At 47.4% G+C, this 13,975-nt stretch overlaps 1 protein-coding gene across 1 annotated transcript in view; it reads right to left on the bottom strand.

Annotated features, from left to right (window-relative positions):
* SH2B3 (SH2B adaptor protein 3) overlaps positions 1 to 13,975 on the bottom strand; it is a 28,567-nt gene that overhangs the window by 1,195 nt on the left and 13,397 nt on the right. The window contains exon 3 of the mRNA XM_070762015.1: positions 7 to 61. Within this exon, the coding sequence (XP_070618116.1) occupies positions 7 to 61 (55 nt within the window). The remainder of the gene's footprint in view (positions 1 to 6; positions 62 to 13,975) is intronic.

Below are 13,975 nucleotides of genomic sequence, written 5' to 3'. Positions count from 1 at the left end.
GAGTGCAGGCCCGGGCCTCTTGGATGGCCAGACAGGGGGAGCGCAGTTTGGGCCTCGAGCTCTGCAGAAAGAGAGGGACAAGCCAGGGGTCAGACATGGGGCTTTTGAAAAAAAAAAGATGCAGGGACTTCAACTCCCCCAATTGCACAGCACTGAGGGTCCCTGGGAGTCCACAGGGAAGGCAGGGGGGGCAAAATTCCAGCCACCCCCGAGGGTTTCCAAGGCAGGCTATCGGAAGGTCCAGCCACGCAGCCAGCTGGCCTCTGTGAGCGTGCTTGTGTGTGTGTAAGGAGTGAGCAGAGTGACCCCTGAGTTGCCAAGGATGCACAGAGGAAATGTGGTGGAGATCTGGGTTCAGTTAGACAAACCAGATACATTAAGCATGTAAAATATTATTTACTTTGGCAAATATCTTAGTCAAGAGCAGTCCTAGTCATAAACAGTTGAATCAGTCAATAGATATATAATATTATATCTTACTTTTTACTTATTATTTATTATATCTTACTCAGCTCACAAATACATAAACCAGCATTTAGCACAAAGCAGTCGCAGAGGACATAACAATAATAGCAGAGAATAATCAGAGAGTGTGAGTGAGAAAGAAAGAAAGAAAAAAGATAAAGAAAGAAAGAGTGGGAGGAGAGAGAAAAAGAAAAAGAGAAGAGGAAGAAAGATGGAGGGAGGGAGAGAGAGAGAGAGAACAGTAATAGCAGAAAATAATCAGAGAGAGAGAGAGAAAGAAAGAAAAAAGAGAAAGAAAGAAAAGAGAAAGAGGGAAAAGAGTTGGAGGGAGAGAGAAAAAGAGAAGAGGGAAGAAAGATGGAGGGAGGGAGAGAGAGAAAGAGAGATAACAGTAATAGCAGAAAATAATCACAGAGAGAGAGGGAGAGAGAGAGAGACGCTTCTGGCTCCCTCTTGTGGCTGACTGCAATACTAACTCTTAAAGCTATAGTGTTTTAATACATTTAAGCATTACACTGTGCCTGTGTGTTTCAGCAGCAGAATTTTATTTATTTATTCATTCATTCATTCATTCATTTATTTATTCATTCATTCAATTTTTATGCCGCCCTTCTCCTTAGACTCAGGGGGTTTAACAACATGTTAGCAATAGCACTTTTGAACAGAGCCAGCACATTGCCCCCACAATCCGGGTCCTCATCTTGGCTCTGGGGGGCATTGAACCAGCTGCCAGGAGAGGATACCGAGCCAGCATGGACCACGGGGGGTGGTGACAGTGCAGTAGATGCAAGTGGGACCCCCAATATCTCTCTCACTCTCACACACACACACACACACACACACACACACACAGAGGGAGAGGCTGCATCCTGGAAGAGCCCTGTTCTGGGCAGTGAGCAGCTTTCCTGGGAGTTCAACTTCATGTCAAAGCAGCAGGAAACTCTTTGGATTCCAACGTCTGCAAAACCCCCCCAGGACTGGGGGCCAAATCCCTGTTTCCTCCCAGAAGAGGAGGGAGACCCATGCCTGCCCCTCCCCAAAGGAGAGGGAAGGGCCCTGGGGAAGGCCAGATTAAAACCAAGGGTGGGGGAAAAAATCTTTGCTCTTGAGCAACGTCGCCTCCGTCCGGCATCAAATTCCTTCTTAAGCCGTTCTGTCAACATAAAGTTCTCGGGAAGAAACAGGCGGCAGACGCTTAAAAAGAGTTCTTCATCCGGCTTTTCCACCAAGCTCTGCGAGAAGGTCGCCTTTGGCCGTTTTTTCACCTGTTGTTACCTCTGCGTAAGATAGGTTTCAGAACTGGCCCAGTGCAGGGCTGAACTGGTCAAGCTGGGAAAGCTGGGAATCGGAGCTTGACCGTATCCCAGAGATTCCCGGGACATCCGGCCAAGGGGCCATCTAAGGCCAAATTCCAGTCCTGTCAACAGCCCCCTCAGCCTGCCTTGATTTCTCCTTTAGGAATTCAATTGGCTTTCCTGGACCTTCGCAGGAAAATCCCACCGAAACAAAATGGGTAATGAATGAAATGAAAACAACGTATATTTTAAACCACACCAGCTACCGATCGAGACGTGGGCTGAAGACTCTCTTCAAGCCCTACAAACCAAATTTCAAACGGACTGTCCATTAACACAAACACACAACAACTGTCAAAGATCACCCACACATACAACTAAACCTAATAAAAACTTCACTGTAAATTATCGACAGTGGGGAGCAGTATACATCCGTTATAGAATTGAAATTATAGGACGCTTGTTAAGGAAATGACTGGATATTTGACATCACTACAGTTTCCTTTCTCTCTTTTTCTACCTTTCGACTTTCATAGAAACATAGAAGATTGACAGCAGAAAAAGACCTCATGGTCCATCTAGTCTGCCCTTGTACTATTTCCTGTGTTCTATCTTAGGATGGATCTATGTTTATCCCAGGCATGTTTCAATTCAGTCACTGTGGATTTACCAACCACGTCTGCTGGAAGTTTGTTCTAAGCATCTACGACTCTCTCAGTCAAATAATATTTTCTCACGTTGCTTCTGATCTTTCCCCCAACTAACCTCGGATTGTGCCCCCTTGTTCTTGGGTTCACTTTCCTGTTAAAAACACTTCCCTCCTGAAATTTTAAAAATAGAATTAATAATTAAATATATAAGAATAAATAATGATTTGAAGAAATATAAGATAGAATGAAATAGTTTATATTATAACTAACTTAGAAGTGTTCATCTTTTTTTTCTGTATTACTAATACTTTGTTTATTTCTTTTCTTTTTGTATAAGTACATAATATTTTAAAATATAAAGAAATTTAATTAATAACTTTAATATTAAAAATATAGAATTAAATTCAATAAGAATGTAATTTACACGTGTGGCATTTCTGTATAGATCTGGTAACAGTTAGGGTTTTTTACATTCTGTATTAGTTAGACTTCTACGACAAGCGGAGCAATGGCAGCTCCTTAAATGTTTAATGTTGTATGTCTTTGTCTGTCTTTTTTTTTGAAAATAATAAAAATATTTTTAAAAAAAACACTGCCCTCCTGAATTGTATTTAACCCTTTAACATATTTAAATGTTTCTATCATGACCCCCCTTTTCCTTCTGTCCTCCAGACTCTACAGATTGAGTTCATGAAGTCTTTCCTGATACGTTTTATACTTAAGACCTTCCACCATTCTTGTAGCCCATCTTTGGACCTATTCAATTTTGTCCATATCTTTTTGTAGGTGAGGTCTCCAGAACTGGACACAGTATTATCACCAGCGCTCTATATAAGGGGCTCACCATCTCCCTCTTCCTGCTTGTGATACCTCTAGCTATGCAGCCAAGCATCCTACTTGCTTTCCCTACCGCCTGACCACACTGCTCACCCATTTTGAGACTGTCAGAAATCACTACACCTAAATCCTTCTCTTCTGAAGCTTTTGCTAACACAGAACTGCCAATGCAATACTCAACATTGAGGATTCCTTTTCCTCAAATATCCCATCCCACCCCCTCCCTATCTGGGTCTCGGCCACTTCTGCTCCTTCTCTGGGTCAGGCAGCGTCCATTCCGGGTTTCGCCGCCTCCTGGGGTTTTGTGGGCCCATGAGTCACAGCCGGTTTGCAGTTTGGAGCCAAGTGCGAGAACAGCTGGGGGGAAATGGAGTTTGTGCATGGAGGGAGGGGGGGGGTTGTCCAGAAGGCCAGCAAAGCCTCTTCCGTTTTGCAAATTATATCCACTCCGGGTTTATTTCTCTCTGTTGGCTTCCAAGAGGCTTGGCAAGTGTTCTTGCTTGGAAAATCTGGTCTGAAAAATGTCTTTTATCACAAAGGGGGGGGGGGGGAGATGTGAAATCTGAACAGGATGAGGCCGTATTTAAGGATCTTAGCTCAGTTGGGACCCTAGCAGACCGTCAGAGGCCCGGAAGGACATTTCTTCCAAAGGTCCCTGCAAATATTTATTCCGGCAAGTTCCGGAGGGTCCTCTGAATGCAGGCTTTGGTTTTAATCCCTGTAAGTAGAAAGCTAATCCCTCAGGGAAGAAATCCCTCTCTGGGCCTCTTCTCCTTACGCGGCTTTTATCCCTATTTGCAAATCAAGTATTTTCCTATTTGCAAGTAAAGAGTAGGGGTTCATGCAGAGGTATATGGGGTGTCCCCTCCTCAACCCCCCCATCCCTAAACGTTTGGAAGTGGGGATACTACGTGCTTTACATTTCAGTTCAAAAATAAGAGAAAAAAGCCCTCAAATTGTAGAGAAAGAGGGAAGAAAGGAAGGGAGGGAGGGAGTCCTGAGTCTGCAGAGAAGGGTGGTAGAGAAATCCAACCAAATAAATAAATAAATGAGTTAGGGAAAGGAAAGGAAGAAGAAAGAAAGAAAGAAAGAGAGCGAGGGAGGGTGGGAGGGAGAAAGAATTAGAGAAAGGAAAGAAAGAAAGAAAGAAAAAGAAAGAAAAAAAGAAAGCGAGGGAGGGAGGGAGGGTGGGAGGGAGAAAGAATTAGAGAAAGGAAAGAAAGAAAAAAAGAAAGAAAAAAGAAAGAAAGCGAGGGAGGGAGGGTGGGAGGGAGAAAGAGTTAGAGAAAGGAAAGAAAGGAAGAAAGAAAGAAAGAAAGAAAAAAGAAAGAAAGCGAGGGAGGGAGGGAGGGTGGGAGGGGGAAAGAATTAGAGAAAGGAAAGAAAGAGAGAGAAAGAAAGAGAGAGAGAGAAAGAAAGAGAGAGAGAGAGAAAGAAAGAGAGAGAAGAAAGAGAGAGAGAGAAAGAAAGAGAGAGAGAGAAGAAAGAAGGAGGAACGAAGGAAGGGGATTAGGGAAAGAAAGGAAAGAAAAGAAAGAAGGGAGGGAGAGAGGGAGAATTAGAGAAAGAAAATAAAGAAAGACAGGAAGGAAGGTGGTGAGAGAAAGAAAGAAAAGAAAGGAAAGGAGAAAAAAAGAAAGGAGAGAGAGAAAGAGAAAAGAAAGGGAAAGAGAAAAGACAGAAACTCTTCCCAGGGCCCCAGACCAGGGCCGTGCTCTTTTGCAGGCCTTCCTCCCAACGCAACTCGGAGCAGCAAAAGCCGCTGGGAAGAGTGTTTGGTGGCGAGAGATAAAGAGCCCGGCCTGCAACCTCAACAGCTGCCCTGCAGAGCGGAACAGCGCGTCCTTCGGGTGCACAAACATCCCCAAACATCCCGACTGGAGAGCAGGCAAAACAGCCCCACCAGCGGGGAGGGAAGAGGCGGGTCCTTCACCAGCTCCAGGTCCCCCCAGGGAAGCCCAGGAAAGAGCCCGGAAGAGCAGAGGGGCATCCATTCGGTCTTTGCTTCCCATCTGGGCCTTCACAGAAGGACGCAGGAGGCGGAGGAGCTAAGGGCAAAATGGAGTGGAACAGAACAGAGAATAGAGCAGAGCAGAGAAGAGAGAAAAGAAAAAGAGAGAGAGAGAGGAAGGAAGGAAGGAAGGAAGGAAGGAAGGAAGGAAGGAAGGAAGGAAGGAAGGAAGGGGGTTTCAGCATGAAACTGACCAGGAACTGACCAGGAAAGACTTCATGAACTCCATCTGTCTAGTCTGGAGGACAGAAGGACAGAAGGAAAAGGGGGGACACGATCGAAACATTTAAATATGTTAAAGGGTTAAATAAGGTCCAGGAGGGAAGTGTTTTTAATAGGAAAGTGAACACAAGAACAAGGGGGCACAATCTGAGGCTAGTTGGGGGGAAAGATCAGAAGCAACGTGAGAAAATATTATTTGACTGAAAGAGTCGTAGATGCTTGGGACAAACTTCCAGCAGACGTGGTTGGTCAATCCACAGTAACTGAATGTAAACCTGCCTGGGATAAACATATATCCATCCTGAGATAAAATACAGGAAAGAGTATAAGGGCAGACGAGATGGACCAGAGGGTCTTTTTCTGCCGTCAATCTTCTATGTTTCCATAGTAGAATACAAGACAAAATAGAAATTAGAATAAATGAATAGAATAGGTTGAGAGGGACCTTGGAAGTGACCCCTCCTCCTGCTTAGGCAAGAAACCCGACACCACCTCAGACAAAGGGTCATCTAGTCTCTTCTTATAAACTTCCAGTGTTGGGATTATTCCCAACTTCTAGTGGCAAGTTGCTCCCCTGGTTATAATGTCAGGAAATTCCTCCTTAGTTCTAGGTCCTGCTTCTCTCCTGGAATAGTTTCTACTCGATGTTTCTGGTCCCACCCTCGGGCACTTTGGAGGGTAGCTTGACCCCCTCCCACTACTTTCCAGGGGGGTGGGCTGGCCTCTGTCCCACCCACCACTCTAGGCAGCCTCGGCCGAGGAAGGCACCTAACAGCCGTGCCTTCTGCCTGCACGCCGGATGCTGAACTCCCTGCACTCTGTCCGTGCCCAAGAGCCGCCCTCTTTGCCGGATCAGCGCCGCGTGCATGGTGAAGGAGGGTGCGTGCCCAGCCTTGCCCAAGCAGCAGGCGAGTTCTCGGCACGGCTCTTGCAGGCCGCCTCAAAAACCACGTTCAGCAGCCACGTGTGTTCTTGGGAGGGGAAGGAAGGGGACTAATTCGAAGAAACGGCAATTCAGAGAAAGAAGAACCTCGAGAACCGGGAAGTGGCGGTGGGTGAGACTCACAATACGCGCAAGGGCACACACACACACACACACGTCTGCCAAGGAGAAGCGTGCGACACGCCAGGACACGCTTTCGCCAGAGGTCTGAAGAGGCTCTGCGTGGCCAACAGGGGCCTTTGCAACCTGGAGACAAGGCTGCCTACAATTGACCCGCAGCACAGCCACAGTTCCCCCCTCCTCAGGAGTCGCACGGCCAAGTTTCTAGTCCTCTCTGTTTGGTCGTAGAACTTCTGAAGCCAAGGCAAAGGTTTAGGTTTAGGTTTAGGTTTATTGGATTTATATGCCGCCCCTCTCCGCAAACTCGGGGCGGCTCACAACAATAATAAAAAACAGTACAGTACACAATACCAAATCCAATGCCCACCCATCCAGATTCCAATTGAAATTAATAATCTCATAAAAAAAACAGTATATATAAAAAACAGGCACACAGTCAGTCAATCAACAAAACAACATGGGCAAGGGGGAGGTGTTTTAGTTCCCCCATGCCTGACGGCAAAGGTGGGTCTTAAGGAGTTTACGAAAGGCAGGGAGGGTGGGGGCAATCCTAATCTCAGGGGGGAGCTGGTTCCAGAGGGTCGGGGCCCCCACAGAGAAGGCTCTTCCCCTGGGTCCCGCCAGACGACATTGTTTAGTCGACGGGACCCGGAGAAGGCCAACTCTGTGGGACCTAACCGGTCGCTGGGATTCGTGCGGCAGGAGGCGGTCCCGAAGATATTCTGGTCCGGTGCCATGAAGGGTTTTATAGGTCATAACCAACACTTTGAATTGTGACCGGAAACTGATCGGCAGCCAATGCAGACTGCGGAGTGTTGGAGTGATATGGGCATACTTGGAGAAGCCCATAATTGCTCTCGCAGCTGCATTCTGCACGATCTGAAGTTTCCGAACACTTTTCAAAGGTAGCCCCATGTAGAGAGCGTTACAGTAGTCGAGCCTCGAGGTGATGAGGGCATGAGTGACTGTGAGCAATGACTCCCGGTCCAGATAGGGCCGCAACTGGTGCACCAGGCGAACCTGGGCAAACGCCCCCCTCGCCACAGCTGAAAGGTGTTTTTCTAATGTGAGCTGTGGATCGAGGAGGACGCCCAAGTTGCGGGACCCTCTCTGAGGGGGTCAATAATTCCCCCCCCAGGGTAATGGACGGACAGATAGAATTGTCCTTGGAGGCAAGACCCACAGCCACTCCGTCTTGTCTGGGTGAGTTTGAGTTTGTTGACACCCATCCAGGCCCCAACAGCCTCCAAAGGTGGTAGCAGCTGAGCTCCTGCTACTTATTCAACCCAGGTCGATCCAAAGCAGGGCCATTTTGGAGAAAGCTTGCTTGGTGTGAACTTTGGTTAGAAGATTTTGGTTAGAGGTCCACAAGTCTGAGGTTGGAGACCTGGCCCACGTCCCAAAGGGGCTGCTGGGATTTGCATGAGGCCCAGCTAGGACGGAGGGCAGGGAGAGGTGGGGGATCACCCTGTCTGCCCCCCCCCCCCACATCTCCAAAGTCTTCTTCCCTTCAGTCTGTTGCACCCTTTCTTTCCCCTTAACGTGGAAGCTTGGTAGGTGGAGTTCACGTACACGTGCTCTGAGCAGTTTCAAAAGGTTGTTAGTGTTTTTTATACTTTCTCTGTTTGGGGTTTTGGTTGCAACCCTCTTAAAAGACAAATAACTAGCAAGACAGAAATGAGTAACTCAACATAACAGGATCCCTTGAATGTTTAAAAAAGAACCAGAAACTTGAAAAGAAACTTCCCCCGCAAACAGCCAACATCCCACAAAGTCTTCCTTCCTTCCTCTTTCTTTCTTTCTTCCCTCCCTCCCTCCATCATATTTTTGCCCTTCCTTCCTTCTCCCTCCCTCTCTCCTTTTTTCCTTCTTTCCTTCCCTCCTTCCCCCTCCCTCATCTCTTTTTCCTTCTTCCCCCCTCCCTCCTTTTTCCTGTCTTCCTCTTCTTTCCTTCCCTCTTTCCTTCCTTCCTCCCCTCCATCCTCCCTCCCTCCCTTCCTCTTCCCGTCCATTAATTTATCCAAACAATAAAAATAAATCCTTTCTTTTGTTGCTGAAAAAAGAGCATTTTGGGGCAATTCCAAATTTTCGACATTTCTTCCCAGAACAAAGCAAGGGAATTTCCTTTTGCAAGGATGGGAAAAAAAGCAGGAAGCAAAACAATTTCTCCCACCCTGCTACCCCCCGAGGGGCTGGGCTGTGTCCCAGAGAGGGTCGGCCCTCGGAGCCTCCAGATGTGCCGGACTACAACACCCATCCTTCCCAGCCACGTCTGGCCTCCCAAAGGCAGAAATCTGAAGGCCTGAATGAGGAGAAGAGGCCAAGGAGCTTCTCAGCCTGGCTAGGAAGGAGCGGATATGGTGTGTCCTCTTCTTCTTCGAATCAGAAGGGGGAAAAAGGAAAGACGAACGGAAACCGCACAACTTTCATTCTGCTCGAGAGCGAAACGTCATTTTTTCTCTCTCTCTCTTTTTTTTTTTGCCAGTGGGTTCTGCTGCTGCTTAATTCTCTGTCAAAACAAAACCATTTTCAGGGAGAATATTTATATCATTGTGAAAAAGGAAGGAAGGAAAGGAGAAAGAGAAGGGAAGGAGTAGGAAGGAATGGGGAAGAACAGGAAAAAGAAAGAAAGAAAAGAAAGAAAGAAAAGAAAGAAAGAAGGGAAGGAATAGGGAAGGAAAGAAAGGAAGGAAGGAGGGGAGAGATAGATAGATAGGAAGGAAGGAAGAAAGGAAGGAAGGAAGGAAGGAAAGGAGAAAGAGAAGGGAAGGAGTAGGAAGGAATAGGGAAGAACAGGAAAAAAGAAAGAAAGAAAAGAAAGAAAGAAAGAAAAGAAGGGAAAGAAAGAAAGGAAGGAAGGAGGGAGGGAGGGAGATAGATAGGAAGGAAGGAAGGAAGAAAGGAAGGAAGGAGGACAGGAATGGAGAAAGAGAAGGGAAGGGAAGGAAAAGTTTTATAGACCGATGGCTTTATCATAGGGCACATTTGCATCACCTCTGGAGGAAAACGCCAGAGATAAAAAAGGGATCACGATAGTTTCATGGATAATAACAGCAATAAAAAACAAAATCCAGCCCTTGGGGTATTTCTTGCAAGCCAGAGGCTGTTGTGGAGCCCGGCTCCAAGTGAGGGCCAAAAGCCTTGGGGGGTGGGGAGATTCAAGCAGATTGGAAGATGGGGGGGGGGGTGTCCTGGGCCGGCCTGCCCCCCCCCCAGACTTCCGCCAAGGCTCCTTCCCCCCAAGCGCCTGAGGGCATTTGTCCCCAGAACACAGGAAACAGATGCTGCTGGTGTGAGCATCCAGCCAAAGGAAGAGCGATAGCCAGCCATGCAGGAAATCACAACAACAACAACAGCAGCAGCAGCAACAACAACAACAACAAGGGAGCTGGAGAAATCGCCCCCTCCCTCCCCTAAAACGGGATCCCCAGGCAGCAGTTGTGCAAGGAGAAACCTGGCAGAGTCCGAGGGATGGAGCAAAATGCTGAGACAGCAAAAAAAAATCTTGTGTGTGTTTGTGTGTGTGTAGGAAGACAAGAGGGGAGTGTGGTTTGGGGGGGGGATAGAAATCAGCCAGTTGGGGAGCAAACTTCCACCTATGTGAGAGGGGAGGACCAGGCTCCGACTCTTTTGCAAGGAGGGAGGGGGGGAAATCACACCCTGGATTATGGGTCACAGATGGATGGATGGAAGGAAAGAAGCAGAGAGCGAAGGAGAGATTAATGAAGCAAGGAAGGAAAGAAAGAGAGGGAGGGAGGGATAATTGAAGGAAGGAAGGAGAGGAAGAGATTGAGGAAGAAGGAAGGAAGGAAGGAAGGAAGGAAGGAAGGAAGGAGAGACCAAAGGAGAGATTCATGAAGGAAGGAGAGGAAGAAATTGAGGAAGGAAGGAGAGAGGGAGAGATTAATGAAGGACGGAAGGAAGGAAGGATGAAAGGAGATGAAGAGATTGAGGATGGAAGGAAGGAGAGGAAGAGATTGATTAATTGATGGATGGATGGATGGATTGATGGGCTTGACCTGGGGAGCAAGCCCCCCAAAGCCAGCTCCCCTCCAGCCAGGTCAGACCTGTACACCCGGAGAGCAGCTCCCAAGGCAGGGGAGGGCCTGGGAGGGACCCCCACTCTCTGACTTCCTGCCTGCTGACCAAACGCCCAACTCCCTCCAGGCCTCCCGAAGGCCACGAGAAGCCACGGAGCCTTCCTGGAAGGGCTGGATTGCTGCACGCAAGACCTTCGGGGAAACACGCACACACTGAGCTGCGTTTCCGATACCTGCAGGAAGTGTTTCCTCCATCACACGGGGGGGGGGGGGGAGCTCAGATTCTGCAGATCTGCTCCAAGCAGGAAAAAGAGACAACGAAGAAAGGCAGAGGGAATGAATGAAAGAAAAAGAAAGAAGAGAAAGAGGGAAAGAAAAAAGGAGAGAAAGAGAAAAGAAAAAGGGAAAAGACAGAAGAGAGACAAGGAAGGAAGAGAGAGGGGCAGAGAGAAGGAATGAAAGAAAGAAAGAAAAAGAAGAAGAAAGAGAAAGAGGGAAAGAGAGAGAGGAGAGAGAGGAAAAGAAAGAAAAGAGAAAGAAAAAGAAACAGGAAAGAGAGAAGAGAGAGACAATGAAGAAAGAGAGGGAGAGAGAAGGAATGAATCAAAGAAAGAGAAAGAAAAAGAAAAAAGGGAAAGAGGGAAAGAGAGAGAGAGGAGAAAAGAAAAGAGAAAGAAAAAGAAACAGGAAAGAGAGAGAAGAGACAAGAAAGAGAGGGAGAGAGAAGGAATGAATGAAAGAAAGAAAAAGAAAAAGAAAAAAGGGAAAGAGGGAAAGAGAGAGAGAGGAGAAAAGAAAAGAGAAAGAAAAAGAAACAGGAAAGAGAGAGAAGAGACAAGAAAGAGAGGGAGAGAGAAGGAATGAATGAAAGAAAGAAAAAGAAAGAAAGAAAAAGAAGAAAGAGAGAGGGAAAGAGAGAGAGGAGAGAGAAAAGAAAAAGAAACAGGAAGGAGAGAAGAGACTGGAAAGAAAGAGAGAGGGAGAGAGAAGGAATGAATGAATGAAAGAAAAAGAAAAAGAAGAAAGAGGGAAAGAGAGGAGAGAGAGAGAAAAAAAGAAAAGAAAAAGAAACAGGAAAGAGAGAAGAGAGAGACAGGAAAGAAAGAGAGAGGGAGAGAGAAGGAATGAAAGAAAGAAAGAGAAAGAAAGAAAAAGAGGAAAAGAGAGAGGGAGAGGGAGAGAGAAAAAGAAAAGGGAAAGAAAGAGAAAGAGGAAAGAGAGAGAAGAAAGAGAGAGGGAGAGAGAAAGGAAGGAAGGGAGGGAAGGGCGCATCCCCTTGTCTAACTTCCCAGTTCCCCCAGTGTCCGGCCACCAGTGGCCCTTGCCCTGGGCTAAGGTGACAGCTGCCCCTCCTGGCCCACTGCCCTTACGAAGCCGCCAACGTTACACAGAACTCGAAATTTTCCTCCCCACTTTTGCAAACAGCCTCAAACCAACCCTGTTGCAAACTTTCCATAACTTCATGGTGTTACAACAAGTTGTAAGATCCACTTTGCACCTCGGGAGAGTGGAATTTTTTCTCCTCCACAAAATAACCCCCGCGCGCAAACGGGTGGGAAGCCTAGAAAAGTGGCCCCCACCCCACCCAGACCCCCCCTCCCACAAAAAACAGGCATTAACTCTCTCTCTCTCTCTTTTTTCTTTCGGTGCCACTTGGAAAGCAACCAGCCAACCAAGAAAACACCCAGTTCACACTCACACAGACAAATGCACACACTCAGGGTAACCGAGTTTCCAAAATAAGCAGCCGGGGTGGTGTGTGTGTGTGTGTGTAGGGGGAGGGGGGTAAATCTTCAGCCGTGAACGTCAGGGCGGTGTGGTTAGAGAGAGACCCAAACGTCCTCCGGTCCGGAAATGACCAAGGATGGAAAAAAGTTGTGGTTTAATAAATGACAAAGCTTTTGACACATCTGGCCTGGCTCGGGCTGCTTGCACAACTCCAAAAGGCACCCAGATGACACAACGTTTCCCCCCACCCCACCCCCAGGCCAAGCCCGGCCTAACCCGGCGTCTGCGTTCCTGGCAGTCTTCGAAGAAACAGGCGGGGCCTCAGCGGTGGCTGCCCCGAAAGGAGAGGGAGGAAGCGGCAGGTGAGGGCAGCGCCAGACCAGGCTCACAGGCTGGTTTCTCCAGGCCTTGCCGTAAAGCGAGGACTTCCCACCCACTTTGGTGACTTTTAACACCGGGAGACCTCAACTCCCCGAATTATATATTGAATATATTATATTGAAAAATACATTCAAGTTAAAGCACAGAATCATTTTCGGAATGAGATGAAGGGAATTGAGGGGTTAAATATTAGAACCCAGATGAGGAAGCAAAGAAGTCCGGGTAGCACTAAGCAATCATACAACACAAAGCTTAGATATTAATAGTAGGTAAACCTCTCCCCCCCCCACCCCCCGTGAAGAAGTCACTTCCCACCAGGCTTCAAGGCCTCCTCCTCCTCCTCCTCCACCAGAACATCTGGACGACATAAACAACTGCAAATATTTCCATAGGAAACTGCAGATGTTCCTGAGAAGTTTGACTTGGCTGCAAACACTAGGTTGGAAGCGGGCAAAAAAATGGACAAGCCAGACCTTGAATAGGCTGGAGGGGGTGGGAGGAAAAAGGAAGGAATAGAGAAGGAATAGGGAAGAAAAGGAAGGAAGGAAGGAAGGAAGAGGAAAGGGGAAGGAAAGGAATAGAGAAGAAAAGGAAAGAGGAACCAAGGAAGGAAGGAAGAGGAAAGGAGAAAGGGAAGGGAAGGAATAGGGAAGAAAAGGAAAGAAGGAAGGAAGGAAGGAAAAAAGAAAGAAAGAGGAAAGGAAAGGAGAAAGGGAAGGAATAAAGAAGAAAAGGAAAAAGGGAAGGAAAGGAAAGGAATAGAGAAGAAAAGGAAAGGGGAAGGAAAGGAATAGAGAAGGAATAGGGAAGAAAAAGAAGGAAGGAAGAAGAAAGGGGAAGAAAAGGAAAGAGGAACCAAGGAAGGAATAAAGAAGAAAAGGAAAAAGGGAAGGGAAGGAATAGAGAAGGAAAGGAAAGAGGAAGGAAAAGGGAAGGAAGGGGAGGTATGGACACTGTCATCCCCTCTGGAGAAAAACACCATAGAACCGGGGCCTGGTGCTGAATCCAGCCGCTGTGATGCTGAAGGGCCAAGGCCTCATGCAAAGCTCCCAGGAGACCCGACCGGCTCCAACCTTCCACTTTTTCTAATGTCCGAGGCTGCAGGAGCCTCAAGGCCACCAGTGGAAGGAGGAAAGCAAAACAAAACTGGCTTTGCAAACTTGGCTGGACTGGAGTTGTGTAACGGAGTAATATTTGAAACACGGCAGATAAAAGTCTCGGTGCCTCTCGCCCCAAACGTCCCTCTTTCGCTCGTCTCTCGAAGGGGAGGAAGGGGCTTCACG

The sequence above is a fragment of the Erythrolamprus reginae genome, chromosome 10, assembly GCF_031021105.1.
Source record: "Erythrolamprus reginae isolate rEryReg1 chromosome 10, rEryReg1.hap1, whole genome shotgun sequence".
NCBI classification, from domain to species: Eukaryota; Metazoa; Chordata; class Lepidosauria; order Squamata; family Dipsadidae; genus Erythrolamprus; species Erythrolamprus reginae.
The sequence above is the reverse complement of the archived record's forward strand: the minus strand, read 5'-3'. Positions and strand labels throughout refer to the sequence as shown.